General features: G+C 46.5%; 1 protein-coding gene across 1 annotated transcript in view; it reads right to left on the reverse strand.

The window, feature by feature from the left end:
- SFMBT2 (Scm like with four mbt domains 2) overlaps positions 1 to 25397 on the reverse strand; it is a 184437-nt gene that overhangs the window by 121960 nt on the left and 37080 nt on the right. The window contains exons 3-4 of the mRNA XM_065400494.1: positions 10252 to 10346; positions 5389 to 5629 (exon numbers count right to left, since the gene is read on the reverse strand). Of these exons, the coding sequence (XP_065256566.1) occupies positions 5389 to 5629; positions 10252 to 10346 (336 nt within the window). The remainder of the gene's footprint in view (positions 1 to 5388; positions 5630 to 10251; positions 10347 to 25397) is intronic.

A 25397-nucleotide genomic window follows, 5' to 3' on the forward strand; every position in this document is an offset into this window, starting at 1 on the left:
GTCCAGGATATGCTTGCAGCTATTACATTGTCGGGCATAAAATTCACCTAGGGAGTCTAAGGCCATTGGAAAACCCATGTCAGTTCTGTGGCAGAAAGGAAGGTGGTCCATGAGGAGCAGCTGAGTTCTGCACCAGTTCCACATACCCCAAACCTCCCCTTCACTTTGGCCTATGTCTACACTGCAATGTAAGCCCAGGCTCTGACTCAGGCTTGAACCCAACCCCCTCTTCAGTCTACACACAAATCTCTCAGACTCAGACCCAGTGACTAACCGTATTCATGGTCAAGGAGCTGTGATCATCCAGATCCACAGACCCGCTCCTAATGAGTGAGCCTGGGTTGTGGTCCCATTCCAATCTGGAGACAGGAACAGCAACTGCAGAACAGCCCTACAGTATGTCCTGCCCATGACTTGAGCATGAGGTTCTGTGCCACCCACTTACAGTCTAAACCCACTAAAGTCAAAATCCCATTGTTTTCAGTGGGCATTCAATTGTTCCCCATGCAAATCGTATTTGCTCAGGCTTTATGCAGAGGGGTAAAAACACAAGAGGTGAAATTTACCTGCATTAGGCAGCATTGGTTTATGCCAACGGTTAAACTGCAATAAAAAAAAAAAAAACCACAATCTGTCCCAAGATGGGACTTTAGAGCCGATCAGCAATGTAGCTATAGACCATAAGGATGTCTTCACACTTTCTTCCGCAAGTTCATGAATAAACATCGGTTCATTCAAATTAGTTTTATATTAATTCATTTAAATAATTTTCATTTTGATTTGAATGGTAAACAGAGCTATTCTGCCAGGATAGTTGAGTTTGCAATTCAAATTACACACCAATTTGTAATGAGAAAAATATAATTAATGGCAAGAGTTGAAGTAACTAATTTTACTCCTTTGATTTTCTACCGTAAGAAGTGGGGAGGGCGGGGGACAGGGAGAGACACAGGTTATGTCTACACTGCAGCTGGAAGGATGCGCGCCTCCCAGCCCTGGCAGACAGAAACGCCTGCTCGAACTCGTGCAGCAAAAATAGCATTGTAGATGTGGCCGTACAGGCAAGCTAGCAGCCTGCCAGAGCTCCTGGGTTCATACTTGGGTGGCTAGCCCAGGTCACCACATGCGCTGCAATGTCCACATTGCTCCAGCTAGCGTGCGAAAAACAGCAGTGTCAGCACATGTCCGGCTGCCACACATTCTGTTCCAGTGCATCACATCATAATGTCACTGCAGGACATAACACGACTTTGCATCATCGTGCCCGTGAGCATAAATGTCAAGTTAACGTCTCCCAATACATAATAATGTAACAGTCAGTAAATTAAACTACTTCCTTATATTGGGATCATAAACAATAATTATTTGGCAGCTGCCCCTTGGAAGCACTGTATGTGCCGAAGATTAAATCAAGCTCTATTGATTTGCTAAGGTGAACAAACCCGTTCTCTCCCCTCTAATGAAATTCATAATCTCCTTTTTCATTTTGTGATGCTGTAATGTGGTATTACTTTTACGTGTAAGACTAGCACTGATCAGTTCTTTCTGGTAAGCAGAACAAAATACAGTCCCAGCGCAGCCGTTCTGCCAGTTTAACAAGTGTGTCTTTGCAGATTTGCTTATTAAACAGAGCCCATCGACTACTGAATGAAATCAAATCTTAATGGCTGGCCCACGGCCATGCTGCTTGTACTTCTCTTCGCAGTGAGGGCCCGATCCTGCATTTCATAAGCAGCAGGAATTCCAACTCAGATCAAGGAGTGCATGACAAGGCCCTTAAAATACTGGCTGCTCTCATTAAAAATGGAGATTAAATTATTTTTTTGAAGGCATGATAGTGAAATAGGGTGTGATGCTAAGAACACAAAACATTCTTGGGAACATTGTATAAAACAGCAATTTCGCTTGTACCCAATACAGGGGCTTATCTTGCAGCCCTTACCCAGCCAAAGCTCCCACTGACTTCAATAGGAGTTTGACAAAGTAAGGACGGATGCCCTCACTGATCCAACAAAGCGTTGAAGCAGAAGCATGACTTTAAGCCTAGGAGTACATGCGTGAAGTTATGCACACACTACCGGCCAGATCTTCAAAAGTGCTCCACACCCAACAGCTCCCGGTATTCTCGATGGGAGGCATCGGGGGCTGCGTATTTTTTTAAAATCCTGGCCACTTCATTAAGGTGCCTAAATGGGAACTGAGCACCTCTGAAAACCTGGCTTTTTATGTTCTTTCCGGGATCAGGGCTAGAGTAAAAAAAAATGAGTAATGACCCCAGGACTTAATCCAATAGGCAACAGGTAAAATTTCAAAAGCACCTAAGTGATTTTGGAACCTGAGCCCCAAGTGACTTAGGCACCTAGGAACCTAAAGTCCATTAACTTTTAAGTCTGCTGAGTGCCTAAGTCTAACAGTTACGTGCCCCATAGATCTTCAGCTGCTGCCTCCCCTTGCAGGCACCTAAATTCTCTAGACGCCTAAATTTCCACCAATAAAGTCCCTATGGTGCCTATGTTTCTGCCAGTGGGCATGTGCAAAACTGCCCAAGTCCTGCAGCTGTTGAGCGGCTCAGCCTCCTAGCTCACACCTCAGCCCTGGCAGGATTCACAAACTGGGCCTTCTCCACCCATCTCACCTGCAGAGCCTGATCTGAGAGTGTGCCCTGAGCATGCCTAACCGGCACAAGACAACTGGGGTTGCACAGAGCTGGTGTGAGTGTGACTATATCCAACAGCCCAGCAGTGAGGAGAATCACGTGGGAAACCCAGGTTTGTGTCCCCACTCTGCCTGATTTGAAGCCGAGACTTGGCCCCAGGTCTCGCACCTCCCAACTGACCACCAGCTTACTGGCTATTCTGGGACGGTCTCCCCGTCTATTCTGTTGAAGCTGTTCCACCTTGTATAATTAATAGTCATGTGGCCAGAGTGTGTGTGTGTGCGTATAACTCTACAGCCCAGTGGCTAAAGCACTCAGCTCTGAGACCTAAGCAGGCAGAGCAGGGATTTGAACCCAGATCTCCCATGTAAGGGCTATTGGCTGGCTGTCTCTCAGGTTTCATGAGAAAGGGATGCCCTGGCTTAGCCACAGAACTCCAGAAGATGGCTCACAGCCATGAATCCAAAGCAGAGGCAGGTGCCTAATTGGGCACCTAAGTACCTTTGAGGCTATGGGCCCTAAGCCCACCCCTCTCCTTAGCATTATCTACAGGCTAGCTTAGGCAGCTCCCTGCTCAGCCTGCTGGCTTCTCAGAATCCTGTTCTTATGCCCCTAACTCTCCCCTATGCATTGTATAGGGAGCCTGGGGGCCTAGCTCAGAGCTGTAAATTCCACTGGGCACCTGAGAGGTAGACGTTGCACCACTTAGCACTGCAAAATGCCTAAGTCCCTTTGTGGGCCTAACCCTAAGTTACTGATGCTCAGATCCGCTAAAGTATTTCAGCTCCTAAGTTCCAAGGAAAATGAGACTTAGGCACTTTGGAAAGTTGTTATCCATCATCTGTGCATTAAAGTTTGTTCATTCAATGAAAAAATATATATATACAGTTTCCACTGCACTTTTTCAAGCGAGCAGCCTGAATTCAGCACCTACCCTGACCTATACCCTGCGCAACCCCAATGGTTTCCTGGCACTGCACTGCACAGGGCACATGACATCCTGACAGTACAAATGCTGAACACTGAACCGTACATCAGCGCAGAATTTGGCCACCCAAGCTAAACAGTGCACATGGAAGTAGCCAGGACCAGAAAAAGATTCCAACCCTTCCCTGAAGAGCAAATGCCTCCAGTTATAAAACAATCATTATTTTCTATTACAGCAGTCAATAAATCCTCTTACCCCTTGACCCTGGCATTTCATGATTTAGTTTACGGCACTGTATATTTTCTTACAACATTGATTATAAGCCACATAATAAAAGGAGTTTAAAAAAAAAGAAGCCACATAAAAAATTAGGAGACCAATAAAAATCTAACCCCTCTCAAATCAGCCTGATTTATTACGGCTTGGCTAACAAACCTTTCGATCACATTTGCGTTCAGGTATCAAGCTCTATTTTTTTTTGTTTTAATAAATCCATCCTTTTTCTATTCAAGGGACACAGTCAGGTCAAATCGGGTCCAAAGACAGCTACAAACCAGATCGGTTTTCTGCCTACGCTAGGAAATGGGCCAAATTCATCCTTAGCTCAAGTGAGCATAGCTTCCATTGAAGAGACACCACGGGTCAGTCTGATGCAATATCTCTGCCATAATCATGTACAACATGCAAATGAAATGTCAACTTTGTGAATAGTCATTATAAATAGGAAGTAAACCTCGCCCCTCCCCACAAAAAACCCTCATATCTCAGAAGCAGGTTTTTAAATTTTCCTTCATTTGATTCCCAAATAACTCGAGTTTGGGACTAAATCTTCATCCCACAAAGATTGAATGAACTGGAACGGTGCAGCGAACATAAATGGAAGGGTGGTGAGAACAGCATCCTCTGCCCAAGTAGAGTAGATAGGTACCTATTCCATAGAAGCAACTACAGCCTACGGGCTACAGCAGCCCACTATACGCCCTCTATGCAAGAGCATGGCCAACCTATGTCATGGAGCCATTGGCCCTGTTTGCTTCTTTCCCTACCGCACTGTTGCCCAGGACCACCAGGATACACTGTTCCTCTGCCGGCAGGGAATATGGAGCTCCCCTGAGCCGACTGTCTCACCTGCACAGCCAAACCACAGCCGTCACCCATCAGAATCTTGCGCATCTCCACAGCTGAGGAGCCATAGTTGCCTCTTAGTGAGCAAGGCCCAAATTCGGCAGTCCTTACTCAGGCAATGCTCCCATTGTCTTTAAAGGGCTGAGTAAGGACTGCAGGATTTGGCCCTGAATGGTTTCTGATCTTTCCCAAGCAAAGCCCATCAGGATTCTAGCATAGTGACAAAGGGGCCGGAAAGGTTTTTTGTAGGATTGTAGCATAGGGCCAAATTCTGACCTCAGTTACACTCAGCCTACATGAGGGTGGACTGGAGTAAGTGAGATCAGAATTTGGTCTTTTCTTGCTAGAAGTACAAGCCCATTTTTCCCCCGATGGAAAACATTGGTTTTGCAATATAGGGACAAATTCCCTTCCCAACGCTTTCACCTACAAAACTTTTATATTATTATTACTACGATTTGTTGCACAATTCCCTTCCTAGGATCTGATCCCACAAGTTCTTGGCAAGCAGGATCCATCAGTGAAGTCTAATGGCCAGTTTCTCAGTTGGTGTAAAGTGACTTCAATGGAGCTACATAGGTTTACACCAGCTGAGGACCCGATGCAGGTTGATTGTAGGCTTGGAATCGAACCAGATCTTATACTAGACCATGACCCCACCAGAAAGCATAGAACTCACCATCTGGAGGCATCAGCACCTTGTTGTTCTGCGTACACCAGCCCACTGGATGAAGGTCAGCTGTCATCACATCGCACCAGAAATCTGCCCTGCGATCATCTCCATAGCCGCAGTAACGTAGCAACAAGAGCTGCCCACACGTTGTAATGATTGTAGCCACCCAGTAGGTGTCCGGATTGTTCTTGTTGGCCACTTCTAACTTCATCCCTGGTTGGAAACTGCTCTGAAGGCTGATTTCAACCTTGCAAAATTAGAAATAGGTATTATTTTTCCATATAACCGAAGGAAAATGAGGCATGATCTCTAGCTGAGCAAGGCTAGCAGGCAACATTCTTAGGTGCACAGTGGCATGGCCTAGCAGACAGGGCACTAAACAACAGTTCAGGGGGCCACAGTTCTATCCTTAGCTCTGCCATTGACTGGTTGAGTGACCTTTGGCAAGTCATTTCACCTCTGACCCTCATCTATTCAGAACATAAGCTCTTTGGGGTAGAAACTGTCTATTATGATGTGCCTGTACATAGTGGCACCTTGATCTCAGTTGGGCCTCTAGGTGAGACTGTCATGCCAGTAATAATTTTAAGCACGGCCTCTGGGAATGGGTGAAACTGAGCCCCATGCAGAGGGCCAGCACAAGCCCTATGTGCCACTACTAAAGACTCACTTGAGCTGGAGAAAAAGCCAAGGTATGATCCAAAGAACTTGTTACCACACAGCTCCACCAGGTAAATAACAGGCCCAATTTTGGTTGCGTGTGAGGTGCTTTATAATTGAGGCCTGGTCCTCAGAGGTGCTCCATACCTGTAATTCTACCTCTCAGGTATAGAGCAACTCTGAGGACCAGGCCTCAATTATAATAATTTGTATAAAGCACCTCACATGCAACCATCTCAGAGCCTAATCCTGCCCCCACTGACGTCAGTAATAATGCTTCCATTGACATCACTGGATGCAGGTCCATGCTCTAGCTGATTAAAGCTCTTAATACCCTGGTGAAGAAGGCACAGGCAGCATCACCAGCCACTATTACAGATGGCTAAAGACAAGAAGCTCCCACTGAAGTTTACAGTTCCCATTGATGTCAACAGAAGCGGGACTGGGTCCCAAGCAACTTGTCTGAGGAAAACTAGAGAATACAATACATATTCTGTAGGACAGTGGTTCTCAACCAGGGTTACATGTACCCCTGCGGGTACTCAGACGTCTTCCAGGGGGTACATCAACTCATCTAGATATTTGCCTAAAGCACTAGCGAAGTTAGTACAAACAAAAACTTCATACAATGACTTGTTTATACTGCTGTATGTACTGTACACGGAAATGCAAGTATGATATTTATATTCCAATTTATTTATGTTATAATTATATGGTAAAATGAGAAAATAAGCAATTTTTCAGTAATAGTGTGCTATGACACTTTTATATTTTATGTCTGATTTTGTAAGCAAGGAGATTTTAAGTGACGTGTAACTTGGGGGCAAGGAAGACAAATCAGACTCCTGAAAGGGGTACAGTTAGGATTACGGGGTACAGTTGGCAAAGGTTGAGACCCACTGCTGTAGGACATTCCTAACCAATGGAGTTAAAACTGAGGATATGCCTTATGCACTAACTTTCTGTACCAATTAAGAGTTCTTTTGATATCTCCAGTTTTCCCTCCCAAGCTTGGAAGAAAGTTAGTCCTCTGGTTAGGGTATCAGCCTAGAATTTAGGAGACCCTAGTTCAATTCCCTGCACCCCTTCAGACTTCCTCTGTGACCTTTGGCAAATTAGTCTCTTTGTGACTCAGTTCCCCTCTCTCAAATGGGGACAATAACACATCCCTACCTCACAGGGATGTTGTGAGGATACATATGATAAAAACTGCTGTTAATAGGTGACATATAAGTACCTAATATGGATACAGAAGAGGAATACATGTCTGCCTAAATCCATTTCTTGTGTCTTGTTTTATACTTAGACTGTAGGCCCTTTGGGGCAGGACACCTTTCTGGTCTGTGTTTGTAAAGTGCCGAGCACAATGGGGTCCTGGCCCATGACTAGAGCTCCTGGGTGCTACAGTAACACACATAAAAAAAGATTGCCTGCGGGCTTCAACCAAATGATCCAAGGATCAACTGTAACAGTGGTTTGCTAGTCTAGAGGAACGCAGCTCCTCCGGAGTTCGGAAGACTCCTCCTTTACCTGCCTCACACATGATTACTGCAGTCTGAGCACTGACAAGTTGCATCATTGAATTATTTTCATACCACAAGTACATTTGTCCGGTATCTATGCACTCACGTTCCGTCAACAGGAACTGCATGCCTGGCTCGGGGCTGGTCTATGGCCCTTCTAGTTAGGCTCTTAGACAGTGACCAACTCCACAGAATCGGAGCACCTCGTAAAATGATCAAATACACACGTGAAGCTGTAATGATCTCTCTCGCTCCGCCTCTCAGCAATGACCAGACTGTGACATTCTGGGGAGTGGGGGATTTTTGTGTGTGTGGTATAACTATACAAAGGGTGGGTTGAAGACGTGGATTTTGTCTCTCTCTCTCTGGAGGCTCCAGGGTCCCCAATCTCTTCTGAGAGCAAAGTTCCAGATTCATAGGGGCACATGCCCCTACACACGAGTCTCACCCCTGAGGCTGACAGTTCCATTCTCCCAGTGGAACGTAGCCACTGGGGAAGGTCACAATCACAAAGGATGAGGTAGGACCCCTAGGTAACCCAAGCCAATGCCATAGAGCAGGGGTTCTCAACCTGCTATAGAAATTCCACGGTCCTCCTGTGCCATAACAACTGTTTTCCTGCATATCCATTAGATTAAAAGCCAGGGCCGGCGTTAGGGAGTAGCAAGCAGGGCAATTGGCCAGGGCCCAACACCACCGGCGGCCCATGAAGCTAAGTTGCTTGGGCTTCGGCTTCCAGCCCCGGGCAGCAGGGCTCGGGCTTCAGCTTTCTGCCCTGGGCCCCAGCGATTCTCACGCTGGCCCTGCTCTCTGGTTTATTTTGACGGAACTCCTGAAACCTGCTTGCAACTCCCCAGGGGGCCCCAGACCCCTGGTTGAGAACCACTGCCATAGAGGGCTTTGAGGATGGGGTGTGAAAACTGGAGCTGAAGCCAGTATTCAGCAAGGTGCCAGTGCACCGAGCAGAGCGCTGGAAGGAGCGAGGTGCGCTCACCGGACAGCTGTTGTGCTCTGAACCGATTGAAGGTCAGCAGTTTCACATCAAGGACAGAGAATTACAGTCATCCAGCCAGGCAGGCAGTGGCGTGTGGATCACTGTGGCTATGTTGGAATTTGATAGGAGGGACTGCAATCTCCTTGCCTCACATAGGTGGAATTGGGAGCGTTTTGCAACTGTCACTCTGAGTATCCAGAGGAAGAGGCCAGCTGGACACTCACGTTGAGGATTTTCCAAAGAGCATGCCTCTCCCCTCCAATGTCGATTCATCATTTCCAGGGTTCAGCGTCATCCAGGAGCCAGTCTCAGCCAGGGCCCTTTACAGGGAGCTGGGAGATGGTGCTGTTTGCATCTGAGGAGAAGATGTAGTAGCGCTGGTTGCATCTGTATTGAATGGGATGGGGAGAGACAGGAATGCTGTGGGGCTCCACACGTGAGTACTGGGGAAACAGAGGAGCAGGTGCCCATCACGGATCTGAGAGTGGCCTGTGAGGGGCAGTTGAACTCACCTCTGAGCAAACCCACTAATCCCACCATGACTGTGAGGTGGGATGGCACCATTTTATAGCTGACTATATCAAATGCTATGGAAAGGTCTAGCAATAAGAGCATGAGCATACAGCCCTGTCCATAGCCGAGAAGAGATCATCCCTCAGGGCCATCTCTGTTCCATGTCCTAACCTGAAGCCTGCTTGGGAGGGGTCCAGGATATTGGCAGTATCTAGGAGTTGAGCTTCCCAGTTAGTTTGCTTAGGAACTGGAGGTTAGATAATGGGTAGAAGCTGGAGAGGTCAGTCACGTCATGCAATGGTTTCTTAAGTACTGGCTGCATTGTGATGTGCTCTGGGACAGCAATAGATTTCCTTTCTCAAAGAAAGCGGCAACAATCCCAGTCCATAGGGATTCCAGGTGCTCTCACCGCTCTTCCACAAACCAAGAAGGGCATGGGGCCAGAGCTGCAGACGGTGGCTGCTTTGCCACAGTGCTTCCAGAATTCCATTGTGCGAATGAACCAACTTCACATGAGGGAAGGTATCATATTCTCAGGCCTATGACGGTTGTACGGCTTCAGGTGCCCCAAGAGGCCATTTCTGCTACCAGAGAGTTTCTCGGAGATGTAGGCTGATAGCTTGTCACTGCAAGAGACACCGTTTTCTGGAGCTGAGAGGAGGCATTCCATGGTAACCAGGCTATTTAACATTGACAGGCTTCTCAGAAGAGGCCTGTCTGAAGGAGGGCTTTGAAGGAACAATGTGCATGCAATTTCTGTGTGGTGGGGTAATATGGAAGAAATTAAAGGGATCAAGGAGGCGGGAGAAGCAAAGGATGCAGGATGTGGAGTGGGAGGGAATGAGAGCTGAATGTAGGCAAGAGGAAAGCAGTACAGGGCCTTGAGAAGGGGTAAGGATGAGAAGCTTGAATCCAAAGTAGAGTGAGAAGCCAGTGCACCCAAAGAAAGGAATGAGAACAGGTGTTCAACAGGAGAAGGAAGAGGATTTCAGAAGGAGAGGGAATGGATTCCAGCATTTTGGATTGAGAGGAAGAAATTTGAGACAGAGAGAAGAGTTTGGTGATGTTTCCTCAAGAGCCATTAGCCATGCATTTAAAATTTTCCAGGATGACCCTCTCCAATCAGAATGAAAAGAGGAAGGGCACAGAACTTTCTCAAGGCCCAAGTGAAGTACGTACGTGTCTGAACGAGGTGTGAGGAGCAGCGCTTGCTCCCGTTTCTTCCAAGTATTCATCCCAGTTGAAGTCGGTCTCCTCAATGCTAGAGCCTTCATCTGTTTGGGAGGAAAAAAGCAACATAAAATTAGAACATGGTTAATACAGGCAATAAACAACACAAATTGGCAGGCAGTAAAACCTCCACACAAGATTAAAAAAACCCACTGTTTTAATAGTTATGCAAATTTGGATTCCATGGGTTTTACTGCATTTCCAAAATATTATTTGGTATGCTGGTTTTAGCAGTTACGCCTCCAGAGACTCTGCCTTTGTGGGCCAGTTGGGTGAGCGAACAGAAACCACTGTACCCAGCAGTGCAAGAGAGTCCACACTATTTCACAACTCTTCTTGTAATGTTTTCATTAAACTTTCACGTCTCCTCCATCAGTCATCATGAGTGTACATTGTGCGGTACAGTGGATAAACATGCCAAACAAATAATAAAGTCTATGCCCCAATGCATTTCTGATCTAAGGCCATGAGCCAGATCCTCAGCTGCCGTAAGTTACAGTACTGCCATTGAAGCCAATACAGGGATAGAGATTTACACCACCTTAGCATCTGTCCCCCTACTGGGTGCACTATTGCAAAGAGGTTAGTATCCATGTGTAACGCTGCCTTTTGCTGGATGGAATCAGAACTACTCAACTGCATATCATAGGCCCCATAATGCTAACAGCTAGGGGAAATTCTGCTTTTATTTAATTAGTCAGAAGCTGAGCTTTGAAAGCAGGAGCCCTGTGTGGCTGTGAAGAGCCAGATGATGGAACTCAGGTGCCATCTCCCAGTTTCCCATTACAGCTACTTATAATTTTTTGCTTTTCTATAACACCTTTCATGGGAAGACCTGAAAACACTGTACAAACAATTAACTGATCCTCACAACATCCCGTGAGATATGTAATGCTACCCCCATGTTATGGATGGGGAAACTGAGGCACCGACCATTTTCGTATCTAGCCTGAGATCACACAGGAAATCAGCTGCAGATCTAAGAACAGAATCTAGATCTTCTGACTCTCAGGCCTCTGGATTAACCCTTATATACTCCATCCCACAGCTAAAGATCCATAATTATTCACAGGTTTTGCTACATATCTGTACAGCCCCTAGCACAATGGGACTAAGGTCTCAAAGTGCTGCTGAAATACAAATAATACAAATTACAAACAAATCTTCTTGCACTTACAGAAAATCAGCCAAATCTGATTGCTTTTATTTTACTTTAAAATAATGTTTCCAGGCAATCTTGGAAGAACGGTTTCAACCCAGAGCGAATATTTACAGTCTAATAGTGAGGCGCTGCAATAAGCATTTATCAGGCAAACTCTGAGAGACCCTTTTCCTTCCAAAGCATTCATCAGCATGGCCATGATGTAATTAAAGTGCCCCATGACAAACTGAATGACGAAACCTCCCCAGACAGTTTTATGAAGAAAACGGCAGGGTTAATTTATTGCAATTATTGCTACGGGTCTCCCATTTTCAAGATCCGAAAGTTAGATCATGTAAGAGGAATGTCTCATTATTAAAAGGAAAAGGAACAGGTTACATTTGTTGCCGATGTAGCCAGACACACATCTGAGAAAAAAACAGATGACAGCAGAGTTGGGTTTTCTCAACGTAACCAGCATGGGAAAGGGGTTCCGAGAACAAATCACAGCCCTATTTACTGTTAAATACACTAGAACTTCTTTTGAACACTGGGTTATGAAGACAATGAGTCCTGGGGCCAGTTTTGTTCAACATCTTCATTAATGATCTGGATGATGGGATGGATTGCACCATCAGCAAGTTCGCAGATGACACTAAGCTGGAGGGAGAGGTAGATGCGCTGGAGGGTAGGGAGAGGGTCCAGAGTGACCTAGATAAATTGGAGGATTGGGCCAAAATAAATCTGATGAGGTTCAACAAGGACAAGTGCAGAGTCCTGCACTTAGGACAGAAGAATCCCATGCACTGTTACAGGCTAGGGACCAACTGGCTAAGTGGCAGTTCTGCAGAAAAGGACCTGGGGATTACAGTGAACGAGAAGCTGGATATGAGTCAGCAGTGTGCTCTTATTGCTAAGGCTAATGGCATATTGGGCTACATTAGTAGGAGCACTGCCAGCAGATTGAGGGAAGTGATTATTCCCCTCTATTCGGCACTGGTGAGGCCACATCTGGAGTATTGCATCCAGCTGGGCCTCCCCACTACAGAAGGGATGTGGGCAAATTGGAGAGAGTCCAACGGAGGGCAACGAAAATGATTAGAGGGCTGGAGCACATGATTTATGAGGAGAGGCTGAGGGAACTGGGCTTATTTAATCTGCAGAAAAGAAGAGTGAGGGGGGATTTGATAGCAGCCTTCAACTACCTGAAGGGGGGTTCCAAAGAGGATGGAGCTCGGCTGTTCTCAGTGGTGGCAGATGACAGAACAAGGATCAATGGTCTCTAGTTGCAGTGGGGGAGGTCTAGGTTGGATATTAGGAAAAACTATTTACTAGGAGAGTGGTGAAGCACTGGAACAGTTACCTAGGGAGGTGGTGGAATCTCCATCCTTAGAGGTCTTTAAGGCCCGGCTTGACAGAACCCTGGTTGGGATGATTTAGTTGGGGTTGGTCCTGCTTTAAGCAGGGGGTTGGACTAGATGACCTTCTGGGGTCTCTTTCAACTCTAATCTTCTATGATTCTGTAATTCTCCCTCACCTGCACTGCTTCAACCTGGTGTAACTACATAGGTGTAAATCAGGAATAACTCAGTTGAAGAGATTTCTGATAACAGGTGGCTCTTCAATCTAGCAGGAAAAGGCATGACAAGATCCAATGGCCGGAAGCTGAAGCTAGACAAATTCAGAAGAGAAAGTAAGGTGCACACTACTGGGTGAGGTTCCATCAACTGTGTTATGCAGGAGGTCAGGATGGATGATGATAGTGGTCTCTTCTAGCCTTAAAAATCTAATGACTCTATGGTCATGTCTATACAAACACTTACTGTGCGGCAAGCTGGGATATAAATCTACAATGCTCAAGGTCACATGTGTCAGTGACAGAGCCAGGAATTTAACCCAGATCTCCCATACCCTAAGCGTCACTAGACTGAGCTATGAAATCAGGCTCTCTTTGCATTCAGTAGTAAGATGGGTGCAGTACAGTGACATACCTAAAAAGTATCTGTTTTAAAAATCAAAATGAAAAGGGCGAGGTTGAGCCAGATAGGGTGCTTGGAGGGCCAGGCAGCCTAGCAGTTATTGCACCAGACCTCTGGCTGCCATCAGGGTGGTAGAGGTGCCTGGTTCCTGACCCTAAGCCAGGAATCTTCCTGGCCTCCACCCGCATTTGGGTGACAGCCCTTAAGGGGTTGTGGTAGGGAGGCACTCCTTCTCTACCAGGTCCCAGCCCAGGGCCCTGTGGGAAGCAACACTGGCAAGGTCCTCCCTGCACAGAGTCTAAGTCTGGTGTCCTGGACCACTTCCTATCTATAGATCCCTTCAGTTTGGGGCACGGCCCCTATAGTCCAAACAGTCAGTTACTTACAAAAAAAAAAAAAAAGCCCAAAGGACCAGGGTGCTGCTGGAGCTGCTGGTTCTCAAGGGGGTGGTGGCTGGAGAAGGCTCTGCCTGTGGGCCTTCCCTGTCCCATGGTCCCCCTCTCAGGCTCAACCTTCTGACTGGCTTCCCAGAAAAGGATTCCTCTCTCCTGCAGCCTGCCCAGCACCTGTGCCTGGGCTCCTGGAGCAGGCTCAGCAGGCCTAGCGGGTGGGGACTAACGGGGCTCAGTACTGCCTTTGAACACCTTTGGGTCCACATTAGGTTTGTATACCCCACCACATTGAGATGGAGCGCCTCCAGGAGCTGAGCACCCGTCCTGCTGCAGAGACTTCCGGCCTTTACTCTCGGTTGTTCCATTTCATTCTGACCCAGCAGAAGGCTGATTTCTCTACAGGCTTTATTAGGAAATTACTTTTACTCTGTCTGTAAAACTAACATCAGGGAACCCGTTTATCGTGGGCTCAGTGTCTTGTTTTGCTCAGTTTCATTACAGAGAAATGGACGGGACTGAAAATTCCCCAAAACCTCCTGTGTTGTTTTGGTTTCTTTCCTGAAGTTCTGCAATAGCGTCGGCTGTGACCACAGTCGGGTTGCCTAGGGGTTAGGCCAGGAACAGAGAGTCAGGACATTCTATTCCCAACTCTATCACTGATTTACTGTGTGCCCATGGGCAAGTCATGTAACCTTTTTCTGTGGCTGGGTTTCCAAATCGATTTTTGCTGATCTCTGTAAAATGCTTCAAATCCCTCAGATTGAAAGGAGCTATATCAATGAAAAGTATTTAATAATATTATAATTATTAATCTAAAGAGCGGTTTATTCTAAATTACTATTATTCTAAAGAGTGGTTTCCACAAAGCCATACCATCTACCAGTACTCAAATCAACATTCCAAGGGTAAAAACCTAGCTCCTGAAGTCACTGGCAAAACTCCCATTCATTCCAAGGGGCAGGGCGGGGTATCAAGTTTTCACCCCAGGTGTTCACTGGCTGATGGCTAATTTTATGATGTGCTTACATTGGTGGATTTCAGTTATCGATCCTTTTGCTCTATGCTCTTTTTTGGTGAAACAGTCACACCTGTCTAACCTACGATACATTTCATGTTCCTGTGGGCCTGGGTATGCAAACAAAATAAATAGTAATGAGCGACTACCATCTCAATGTTTTAAAGTGCTCTGGGATCATCTATTGATAGATGCCATAGAAATTAAAGGTACTTCAATAAAACTGCAGCCATCTAGGACTTCACTGTTAACACTATAGACCACGTGACTACGGGAAAAACCTCAGAGTGAAAAAAGAACCTGGATCCTTCGTTCGGAAAGCCCAAATTCCCTACCAACCTATCTGTAGGATAATTCCCTTTAACTCTTAGCTGTATGGAGTCTAAGGCACACAGCTAAGCAGTTCTGATTCTATCCTGTATCTATTCCTATGTTCTAGCTAGTTATGTTACTTTATCAATGAAAGAACATAAGAACGGCCATACTGGGTCAGACCAAAGGTCTATCTAGCCCAGTATCCTGTCTTCCGACAGTGGCCAATGCCAGATGCCCCAAAGGGAACGAACAGAACAGGCAACCACTAAGTGATCCATCCCCTGCCACCCACTCCCAGCCTCTGGCAAACTGAGGTTAGGGATACCACCCGTGCCCATCTTGGCTAATAGCCATTGATGGACCTGTCCTCCATTCAGGGCCGTCCCTAGACATTGTGGTGCCCTACACAGCCCCAGGCCTACGCGGGGGAGGGGGAGGCTGTGCCGAAGGTCTGTGGGGGACAGGAGCAGGCTTGGGGGGCAGGGGAGAACTGCCCCCCAGCACGAGCCAGCGGCGTGGCTGGGAGCTGGCAGAACGGAGCAGGTTGGGGCCGGGTTGCTATACTTCCTGCCACCCGGTGAGTGCAGGGCGCGCCCGATCCCTGCTACAGTCCCTCAGGACGTAGTTCAGGCGAAGGGATGGAGTGGGGGGTGGGGCTAGGGCGGAGCAGGGGTGGGAAGAGGCGGGGCGGAGCAGGGGTGGGGGCTCTACGGAAGGGGTGGAGTGGGCGCAGGGCAGGAGCGGGGGCAGCTTTTCTGGCTGCCTCAGCTGGCCGGGGGATCGGGCTGGCCACTGGAGCAGCACACAGCTGCATAGGGCACCAGGAAATTTGGTGCCCTACACAGCTGCGTAGTTTGCGTATGGGTAAGGATGGCCCTGCCTCCATGAATTTATCTAGTTCTTTTTTTAAAAAAACACTGTTATAGTCTTGGCCTTCACAACATCCTCTGGCAAAGAGTTCCACAGGCTGACTGTGTGACCTGTGAAGAAATACTTCCTTTTGTTTGTTTTAAAACTGCTGCCTATTAATTTCATTTGGTGACCCCTAGTTCTTGTGTTATGAGAAGGAGTAAATAACACTTCCTTATTTACTTTCTCCACACCAGTCATGATTTTATAGACCTCAAGCATATCCCCCCTTAGTTGTCTCTTTTCTAAGCTGAAAAGTCACAGTCTTATTAATCTCTCCTTATATGGAAGCTGTTCCATATCCCTAATAATTTTTGCTGCCCTTTTCTGAACCTTTTCCAATTCCAATATATCTTTTTTGAGATGGGGCAACCACATCTGCACTCAGTATTCCAGAGGTGGGCATAACATGGGTTTGTATAGAGGCAATATGTTATTTTCTGTTTTATTATCTATCCGTTTCTTAATGATTCCCAACATTCTGTTTGCTTTTTTGACTGCTGCTGCACATTGAGTGGATATTTTCAGAGAACTATCCACAATGACTCCAAGATCTCTTTCTTCAGTGGTAACAGCTAATTTAGACCCCATCATTTTATATGTAGAGTTGGGATTATGTTTTCCAATGTGCATTACTTTGCATTTATCACCATTGAATTTCATCTGCCATTTTTTTGCCCAGTTTTGTGAGATCCCTTTGTAACTCTTCGCAGTCTGCTTTGGACTTAAAAGATTGGTCTTGGATTCCAATCTGGAAATAGAAAACTGAGGGAAGGATGTGCCAGCATTTAGGGTACTAGTCTAGGACTTGAGAGACCTTGCTTCAAGCCCCTGCTCTGTTACAGGCTTCTTGTGTGAGCTTGGGTAAGTCACTTAGCCTCAATTCCACATCTGTAAAATGGGGATAATAGTACGTCACAAGGGTGTCATGAGGACAGATACATTAAAAGGTAGTGCGGCATTCAGAGCCTGTGGTGATCGGAGCCGTGTAAGTACCTTAGTTAGAAAGATAACCCAGTTCCTCATCTATAAAACGATCTGAATTTAAGTTTATGTGATGATTGGTGTAATAGCCAGTGAGCACTCAGAAGCCAGATTGACTGGTGAGAAGAGACAGCACTTTGATTATCTCCATAAGCACTCAGCTGAAACGGACTGTTCAGGTTTCTGGAAATCACTAGTTCATGCTCAGAGAATTTAATACACATTACATGAAGGGGAGGTACTATGCTAATCTGCTACCTGTCCTTCAAAGAGCGGGGAAGGGAAGGTGATGTTTCTATTCATTGCATGGGTTTTCTGTGTGCATACTTAAGAACAATGGTTCTATACCAGGACTCCTTGCTACATCCCTCCCCTCTACTCTGATCCCATCTAGACAGGATCTTCCCCACCCCACCATCACCACGACCACCACCTCTCCGTTAACAATATGGGAAGGGCAGCATGATCATGAGCCCATGACATCAGCTCATGTCACCAAGCTTGAAAAGAGATGCTTAGCAATTCAATAAAATTCACTGATTACACTGCTCTACAGCCAAAATGCTTCTGAAATAAATGGAGTCAAACTTTACTAATTCTGGGTCACTGAGAACAAAAATGATGCTTAAAATTGTTGATTGGCTCTAGTTTTCAAGATATGCTATTGGGTCAGTATATACGACCCTTGACTTGGGAATGGCGGAGGATAAGTGAGTTATAAAGGGAAGGGATCTCAATTTAAACCAGAAATGACTAAAATACATCTTTGACTGGATCTATGAATAAATCTATGACTGGGTTTGGACAGTACTTGCTTTTTAGGCAAAACAATGAATGATGCATTCTGAAGCTGGTATTGTGTCATACATGATATGAATTGCATCATGTTATTCCTAGAAGTCATGGATGATGCAATCATAACGAAGCTTACAACACTCTGCTGAACAAATTGCCCTATATCAGCTCTAGAAATCATACAGTGTTGTGATCTCTTATTTGTCAGTGTTTGATTTTGCAAAGGGACACATTTCTGTTTAGCCAAAGTGAGCAGAGATGCCTCGTACTTGTGTGAACAGTGCAGATAACTTCTGCTATGTTTGTGGTGAAGTGACTTTTGCATCACAAAAGCGCAGTATAACCACTATGGTTAAGAAAGCCTATCACCTTTCTTTTGGCTGCAAAATTGGAGATCAGGACAAGAGGTGGGCCCCACACATATGCTGCAACACTTGTGCAACAAATCTTCGCCAGTGGTTGAACAGGAAAAGGAAATCTATGCCTTTTGCAGTGCCAATGATTTGGAGAGAGCCAACAGATCATACCAGCAATTGTTACTTCTGCATGGTGCCTCCAGTTGGGAAAGGTGTCAAAGAAGAAAAAGTGGACTGTGCATTATCCAAACATTCCATCACCTATACGCCCAGTACCCCACGGAGAAGGACTGCCGGTTCCTGATGCACCAGAATCATTCTCACTTGAGTCAGACGAGGAAGAGGAAGAGGATGAAACTTCTGGTCCTGAACCATCAATGTCACAGGACCCACATTTTCTCCCATCCTCCTCCTCTGAACCACACCTCATAACACAAGGTTAACTGAATGACCTTGTCAGGGATTTGGAACTACCCAAGAGTAAGGCAGAGCTGTTGGGCTCCAGACTACAGCAGTGGAATCTCCTGGCAGGTGATGTTAGGGTTTCCATGTTCCGTGACCGTCAAAAGGATCTTGTCCCATTCTTCTTCATGGAAGGTGATCTTGTAGCCTGCAACAACATCGATGGTGTGATGGCAGCCCTCAACATCGTTCACGATCCAGATGAGTGGAGACTGTTCATTGATTCATCGAAGACGAGTCTTAAAGCTGTTTTACTGCATAATGGCAATGTTTTGCCATCAATTCCAGTTGGTCATGCAGTCCATATGAAGGAAACCTATGACAACATGAAACAACTTTTGAGGTGCATAAACTATGACCAACATCAGTGGCAGCTTGGTGGTGATTTGAAGGTTGTTGCTCTCTTGCTTGGTCTGCAGACTGGATACACAAAGTACTGCTGTTTTCTCTGCAAATGGGATAGTCGTGCAAGAGATTCCCACTACATCAAGAAAGATTGGCCACTCCGACAGTCATTGGAGCCTGGGAGGAAAAGTGTTCAGCATCCACCACTTGTTGAATCAAGGAAGATTTTGTTACCACCCTTACACATCAAGCTGGGTCTGATGAAGAACTTTGTCAAGGCCATTGACAAAACACAAGCAGCTTTCAAGTACCTCCGTGGAAAATTTCCAAGGTTAAGTGAAGCTAAGATAAAGGAAGGGGTCTTTGTTGGTCCTCAGATTCGTGAACTTCTTCGAGATGATGCATTTGACCATGCACTGCATGGCAAGGAAAAGACGGCATGGAAAGCCTTCCAGTTAGTGGCAATACATTTTCTCGGAAACAACAAGGCAGACAACTACAGGTTGTTGGTGGAAAACCTCCTCAAGGCATACAAAAGCCTTGGTTGCAACATGTCACTAAAGATACATTTTTTGCACTCTCATCTAGATTTTTTTCCACCGAACTGCGGAGCATAGATGTGAACAATAACAACGTGGCCCGTGGTTGCTCACGACCTTAAAGTTATCATCCCTACCCGGCCCAGCAGGTTGCTTGGAACTTCACGACAGCAACAAGCGGAGAAATCATACTTCTGTGGAGTCCAAGAGCTGCTCCAGAATGCAGTAAGCATTAGGTATATTCCCCTACCCAGTGTTCATCGCCTTGACTCTTCTCTACATCCCTCTCCTCTATCCCCCAGTCCCATCTAGCCAGGATCTTTCTGCCCCCCCTACCCCCCAATCACCACCAACACCTGTGCTAGGCTCAAATACATTTCTGCCTCCTATAACCCTTCCCAGTAACGTGCACTTAACAAGCGGTGCTGCCTTCCCCCTTGCTTGTGGTTCTGGGAAAGCCTTTTAGCTTAAACAGGGGAAAAACTGAATTCCTCTCCCCGGAGCCCTCCTCAATATGAGCATGTGGGATTTCTCACAGGCTAAGGAAGGGAACAGAGTGGGAGCCGCTTGTTAAACGCTTGGCAGCTCATCATTGAAAGCTGGTTTCTCAGATGTCTGCACCAGTGTTTCCTCAAACTGTGAGGCCTGTTTCTCCCTAAGGGAGACTGAGGCAAGGACAGGGAAAGTGAGCAAAACAACAAGACTGTTTTTCCTCTCCTGACTGGAGTGTTGTCACAACGGACTCCACGAAAACCAGGGCCAGCGACTGCATGAGGAATGGAAATACTTACTGCTTACGACACGGGAAAGGATCCAGCGGGGAAGAATCATAGAAATGTAGGGCCGGAAGGGATCTCATCTACTCCATCCTCCCTCACTGAGGCTGCACAAATGAACCTACACCATCCTTGATAGGTCTTTGTCCAACCTGTTCTTCAAACCTCCAGTGATGGGGATTCTACAGCCACGCTTGGTGATCTATTCTAGTGCTTAACTACCTGCAGATTAAACCCATTATTTCTTGTCCTACCTTCAGCGAACATGGAGAATAATGGAGCACCCCCTTCCCCCCTTTATAACAGCCCTTAGCCTATTTGAAGGCTTATCAGGTCCACCCTCATTCTTCTTTTCTCAAGACTAGCATGCCCAGTTTTTTCAACCTTTCCTTACAGATCAGGTTTTCTAAATCTTTTGTCATTTTTATTGCTCTTCTCTGGACTCTCTCCAATTGGCCACATCTTTCTTAACGTGTGACGCCCTTAACTGGACACAATAATCCATCTGAGACTTCACCAGTGCCAAGCAGAGTAGAATAATTACTTCCAGTGTCTTACATATGGACACTCCTATTTATACACCCCAGAATGTTAGCCTTTTTCACAACTGCATCATAGTCTTGGCTCATATTCACTTTGGTATCCACTGTAACCCCAAGATCCTTTTCTGCAGTACTACTCACTAGCCAGTCATTCCCCATTTTGTAGCTGTGTATTTGATTTTTCCTTCCTACGTGCAGTACTTTGCACTTGTCTTTACTGAATTTCATCTTGTTGATTTCAGACCAATTCTCCAATTTGTCAAGGATGAATTGAATTTTAATCCTGTCCACCAAAATGCCTGCAACCAGCGTGGTATCATCCACAAATTTTATAAACTCTTATCTTTTATCCAAATTATTAATGAAAAATATTCAATAGTATCAGACCCAGGACCAACCCCTGTGGGACTTCACTTGGTGGGTCCTCCCAGTTTGACAGCAAACCGGTGATAACTACTTATTGGCCTTTCAACCAGTTGTGCATCCATCTGATAGTAATTTCATCTAAACCACATTTCCCTAGTTTGCTTATGAAAATGTCATGGGGGACTGTGTCAAAAGCCTTACTGAAAACAAGATATATCAGATCTACTGCTTCTGCCCCATCCAGTATGCCAGTAACCCTGTCAAAGAAGAAAATTAGGTTGGCTTGGCATGATTTGTTCTTGACAAATCCATGTTGGCTATTTCTTATCACCCAATTATGCTCTACGTGCTTACAAATTGATTGTTTGATCATTTGCTCCATTATCTTTTCAGGAATTGAGGTTAGGCTGACTGGTCCATAATTCCCTGGGTCCTCCTTTCCACCCCCCTCCCTCCACCTGTTGAAAATGGGTATTAAGTTTGCCCTTGATGAGTCCTCTGGAACCTCACCCATCCTCCATGAGTTCTCAGAGATAATCACTAAAATTCAGAGATTGCTTCTGCTAGTTCCCTAAGTCCCTAGGGTAAATTTTGTCAGACTCTGTCAACCTGAATACATCTAACTTATCTAAATATTCTTTAACCTGTTCTTTCTAGCTTACACTCCTTCCCCCTTGTTGTTATCATTAATTGTGTTACACATCTGGTCACAATCAACCTTTTTAGTGAACACGGTAGCAAAATAGGCATTAAACACTTCCGCTTTCTTGGTGTCTTCCATTATTAGCTCATCTTCCCTGCTAAGTAGTGAACCTACACTTTCATGCCTCTTTCTCTTACTCGTAATGTATTTGTAGAACCTCTTCTTACTGCCTTATGCCCCTTGCTAGGTGTATCTCATTTTGTGCCTTAGCCTTTCCTATTTTGTCCCTACGTGCACGCGCTATTCTTTTATACTCATCTTTAACAATTTGTCCACGTTTCTACTTTTTGTAGGGCTCCTTTTTGATTTTCAGGTCATTAAAGAGCTCCTGATGGAGCCATATTGGTCTCCATTTCTCCCAGTAGTCCTCCTTCACAGAATAGCATCCGATGGTAAAGAAAGCCAAAGCCCTCCTGTTGACACCATCCGTGCAACCACACATTCTTCTCCAAGATGTATCTGTCCCTGCCTGGACTCTTACCTTCAGCTGGCACAATGGACAAGAACACATCCTGCACCCCCAACTCTTTAACCCTTGCTCCCAGAACTCACTGCTGATCCGCTTAGGGCCATACCTGGCAGTATCATTGGATGAGCAGCGTGGGGTAGTGGTCAGAGGGACAGATGAGCCTCAGCAACCTTCCCATGATGTCTCGGATGCAGGCTCCAGGAAAGCAGCATGCCTCCTACAAGGTCAGGTCAGGTGGGCAGATAGATGCCTCCATCCCCCTCAGAAGTGAGTCCCCGACCACCACCACCCTACAACTTCTCCCCTTGGGTGCACTGGCCGTGAGTCTCCCAGCCTTGGGGGAAGGTGGCTCCTCTTCCCCAACCATTGGGATTTTCTCTTTTCTCCTGTTGCCAGTAGCACATACTGGTTCTTCACCTCAATGGACAGGGGACCTGGGAACATCCTGCTCACATAGGCTTCCCAAATCCAGCATTTCCCTGCACTTCTCATTCCGTGAATCCTTCCACCTGGGGATGCTACATTCCCCTAACTCCCTACCCTAGGCATCGGGGGAGATCAAAGCTAAATGTGGATCCTTAGAAGATACAGGCACTGTCCCCAGGCACCCCCCCCCCTCCCACTCCCTGGGCCTACACTGCCCACCAGGGACTGATCTTTTCCTTCCTGCTTTCCCTGCATCTCCCCCTCCAACAGCCACATGGCTTTTCATTGACTCATGGTTCTACTAAGCCAGGACCCTTGAAGGCTTTAATCTGCCCATGTCCATTCCTTAGAGGAGGAACACAAGAGCAATGTTCGGGGAAAACCTCGTCTACTACTATCATCTAGAAAGTTAATCGGCTTGTCCTGTATCGCAGGAGTGCTTCACATGAGGTGCAGCATCACTGTTCCTGTCCCACTGCTTTAAATAACGGTCACTATCACACGGAGACAGGCCCAATTCTCCTCTCACTCTGCTTTGGTAAATCACAACTAACGTTCTGGAGCTCCTGCAATTACACCAGTGTCTCCTCACTTACACCACTTTACAGCCAGGGCCCTCATGAAGCTGTGGTAACCTACTACCCCTGCTGTGAATGACTGGAGAATTCCGGCTTCAAGGCACTGCACTACCCAGTGGAAAAGGTTTTCTCCTAAGATTTCTCACCATGGCTATCGTGAGTATCGTGGTACTCTAGTGGTACCAATGGCTGCAGGGCATGTGTATTATTAGTTTATTATTTGTATTGTGTTCATGCCCAGAAGCCCCAGTTATGGATCATTGCTTCAAAAAGAGGATTCCTGCCCCAAAGAGCATATAATCTAAGTACTTGTGTGGACCAGCTGCCACCATGGTGTGATCTAACCCTGCTCCAAGCAGGTCTAGAGAACATAATGTTCAAAACATGAGGGGTTGCTGGCGCCTTGCCTAGGCTGGCACTGCTGCGGCTGTTACCACCACCACCACCACCAGAGTGGAGCTGACCAATGGTGGCAGAAACTTTAGAAACAAAACACCAAAAGGGCCTAATCTTCATTCACATTTCTCTGGCAGTGCAAAGGGGCCTCCAAGCGGGTGTTAGACGAGCAACTGCCAGGTGTAAAGGGACCTTAGTGTAAATGAGACATATGCAGACAAGGCCAAAGAGCTCAAGTTCCTAGAGTCCCCTGGGGACATCTGAAAAGGCATTGGCTCCCAAAGGTACAAGCGGACACACGGCGTCAGGAAATTCAGCGTGTCCGCAGAAGACCTCCTGGTTGTGATTTTCTCTCCAACAGGTGACCAAAAGGAGGTGGAATCTAGGAAAAGATCCATGTGCGGTGTCCAGTCCTTCACACACAAGTGCCTGTGACTGACTGCAGTGAGATGGGAGTCAACGTGTTGCTGGAACTCTCTGGTAGAACTGGGAGGAGCCTTGTGAGGAAGGAGGACTGAGTACAAGCAAGGTCCAACTATATAGATATATGTACATACATACACACACACACACACACACACACACACACACACACACACACACACACACAAAGACATACAAAATACTGGGAGAGAGGAAGTGGTCTCTGAAGTAAGAAGTGTTCACAAGGAAATCATATTACTGTTTCTTTAAGGGCCCAGAGCCAAGAGCCTGCAGAGAGGGTGGGGGCAAGGTTTCCCTTCCCCACCCTAACCAATGGGGAATGAGCTGGGAGAAGGGGACCAGTATAAATGCTGCCTTCTCCCACATAGCAGGGCGGACACCAGGAGACATCAGCAGGGAAAGGCTGGCCTGCTGCGGACCCTGAAGCCTGATGGCTAATTAGGAAAAGAGGCCCGCTAAGGGAGAAGCTGGCAAAAGCCTTGCAACTGGCTAACTCATACCCAGCTCCAAACAGGAGAACAGGGGAATCCTATTTAAAGAGACTATTTTGAAGGACAAGCTCCAGCTCCAGTAAGGGAGCTGGGGGAGTCTCCTGAAACGGGACAAGAAGCTCAGAGGGCCCAGAGAAGGGCAGAAGATGCTTCAAGTGCTTGATTTTGTTTGTAGTTCTGAGCTCTGCTGAAGGGCCAGGGAGAAGCCCTGAGACCTGCTACTCCGGAGAGAGGAGTGTGATGTTTTGTTTTGTTTTCATTCACTCCCATGGTGACTTGGAAGGACTTTGCTGCCAGCCCAGGGGAAGCGACTTCAAAGTGGCCAGCTTGGGGTCGGACCATTTACAGCTAGACTTGGACACTCGAGAATTGGACTGAACTTTTAAGTGACTGGGCCGGAGGGCTAGGCCGCAGAAGGCCCAGACAGAGATGGACAACAGGAAGAGATGACCAAGGGGAAGGTATGACAACCCCACACCTACCCACAAGGGGGCATGCCGGAGTGACCGCTGCCATCACAAGGAGCCGTTCCCACTCTCAGTCTCCACCCCAGATCTGGCACAATTCACAGTGATAAATAAATAAATAAATAAATAAAAATCATTCTCAACTGACTGCTGTTTGGGGTTCGGGTGTCCACAGAAGCTTCCTTCATAACTGGCAATCCCAGAA

This window comes from Emys orbicularis, chromosome 1, assembly GCF_028017835.1.
Source record: "Emys orbicularis isolate rEmyOrb1 chromosome 1, rEmyOrb1.hap1, whole genome shotgun sequence".
Taxonomy (NCBI): domain Eukaryota; kingdom Metazoa; phylum Chordata; order Testudines; family Emydidae; genus Emys; species Emys orbicularis.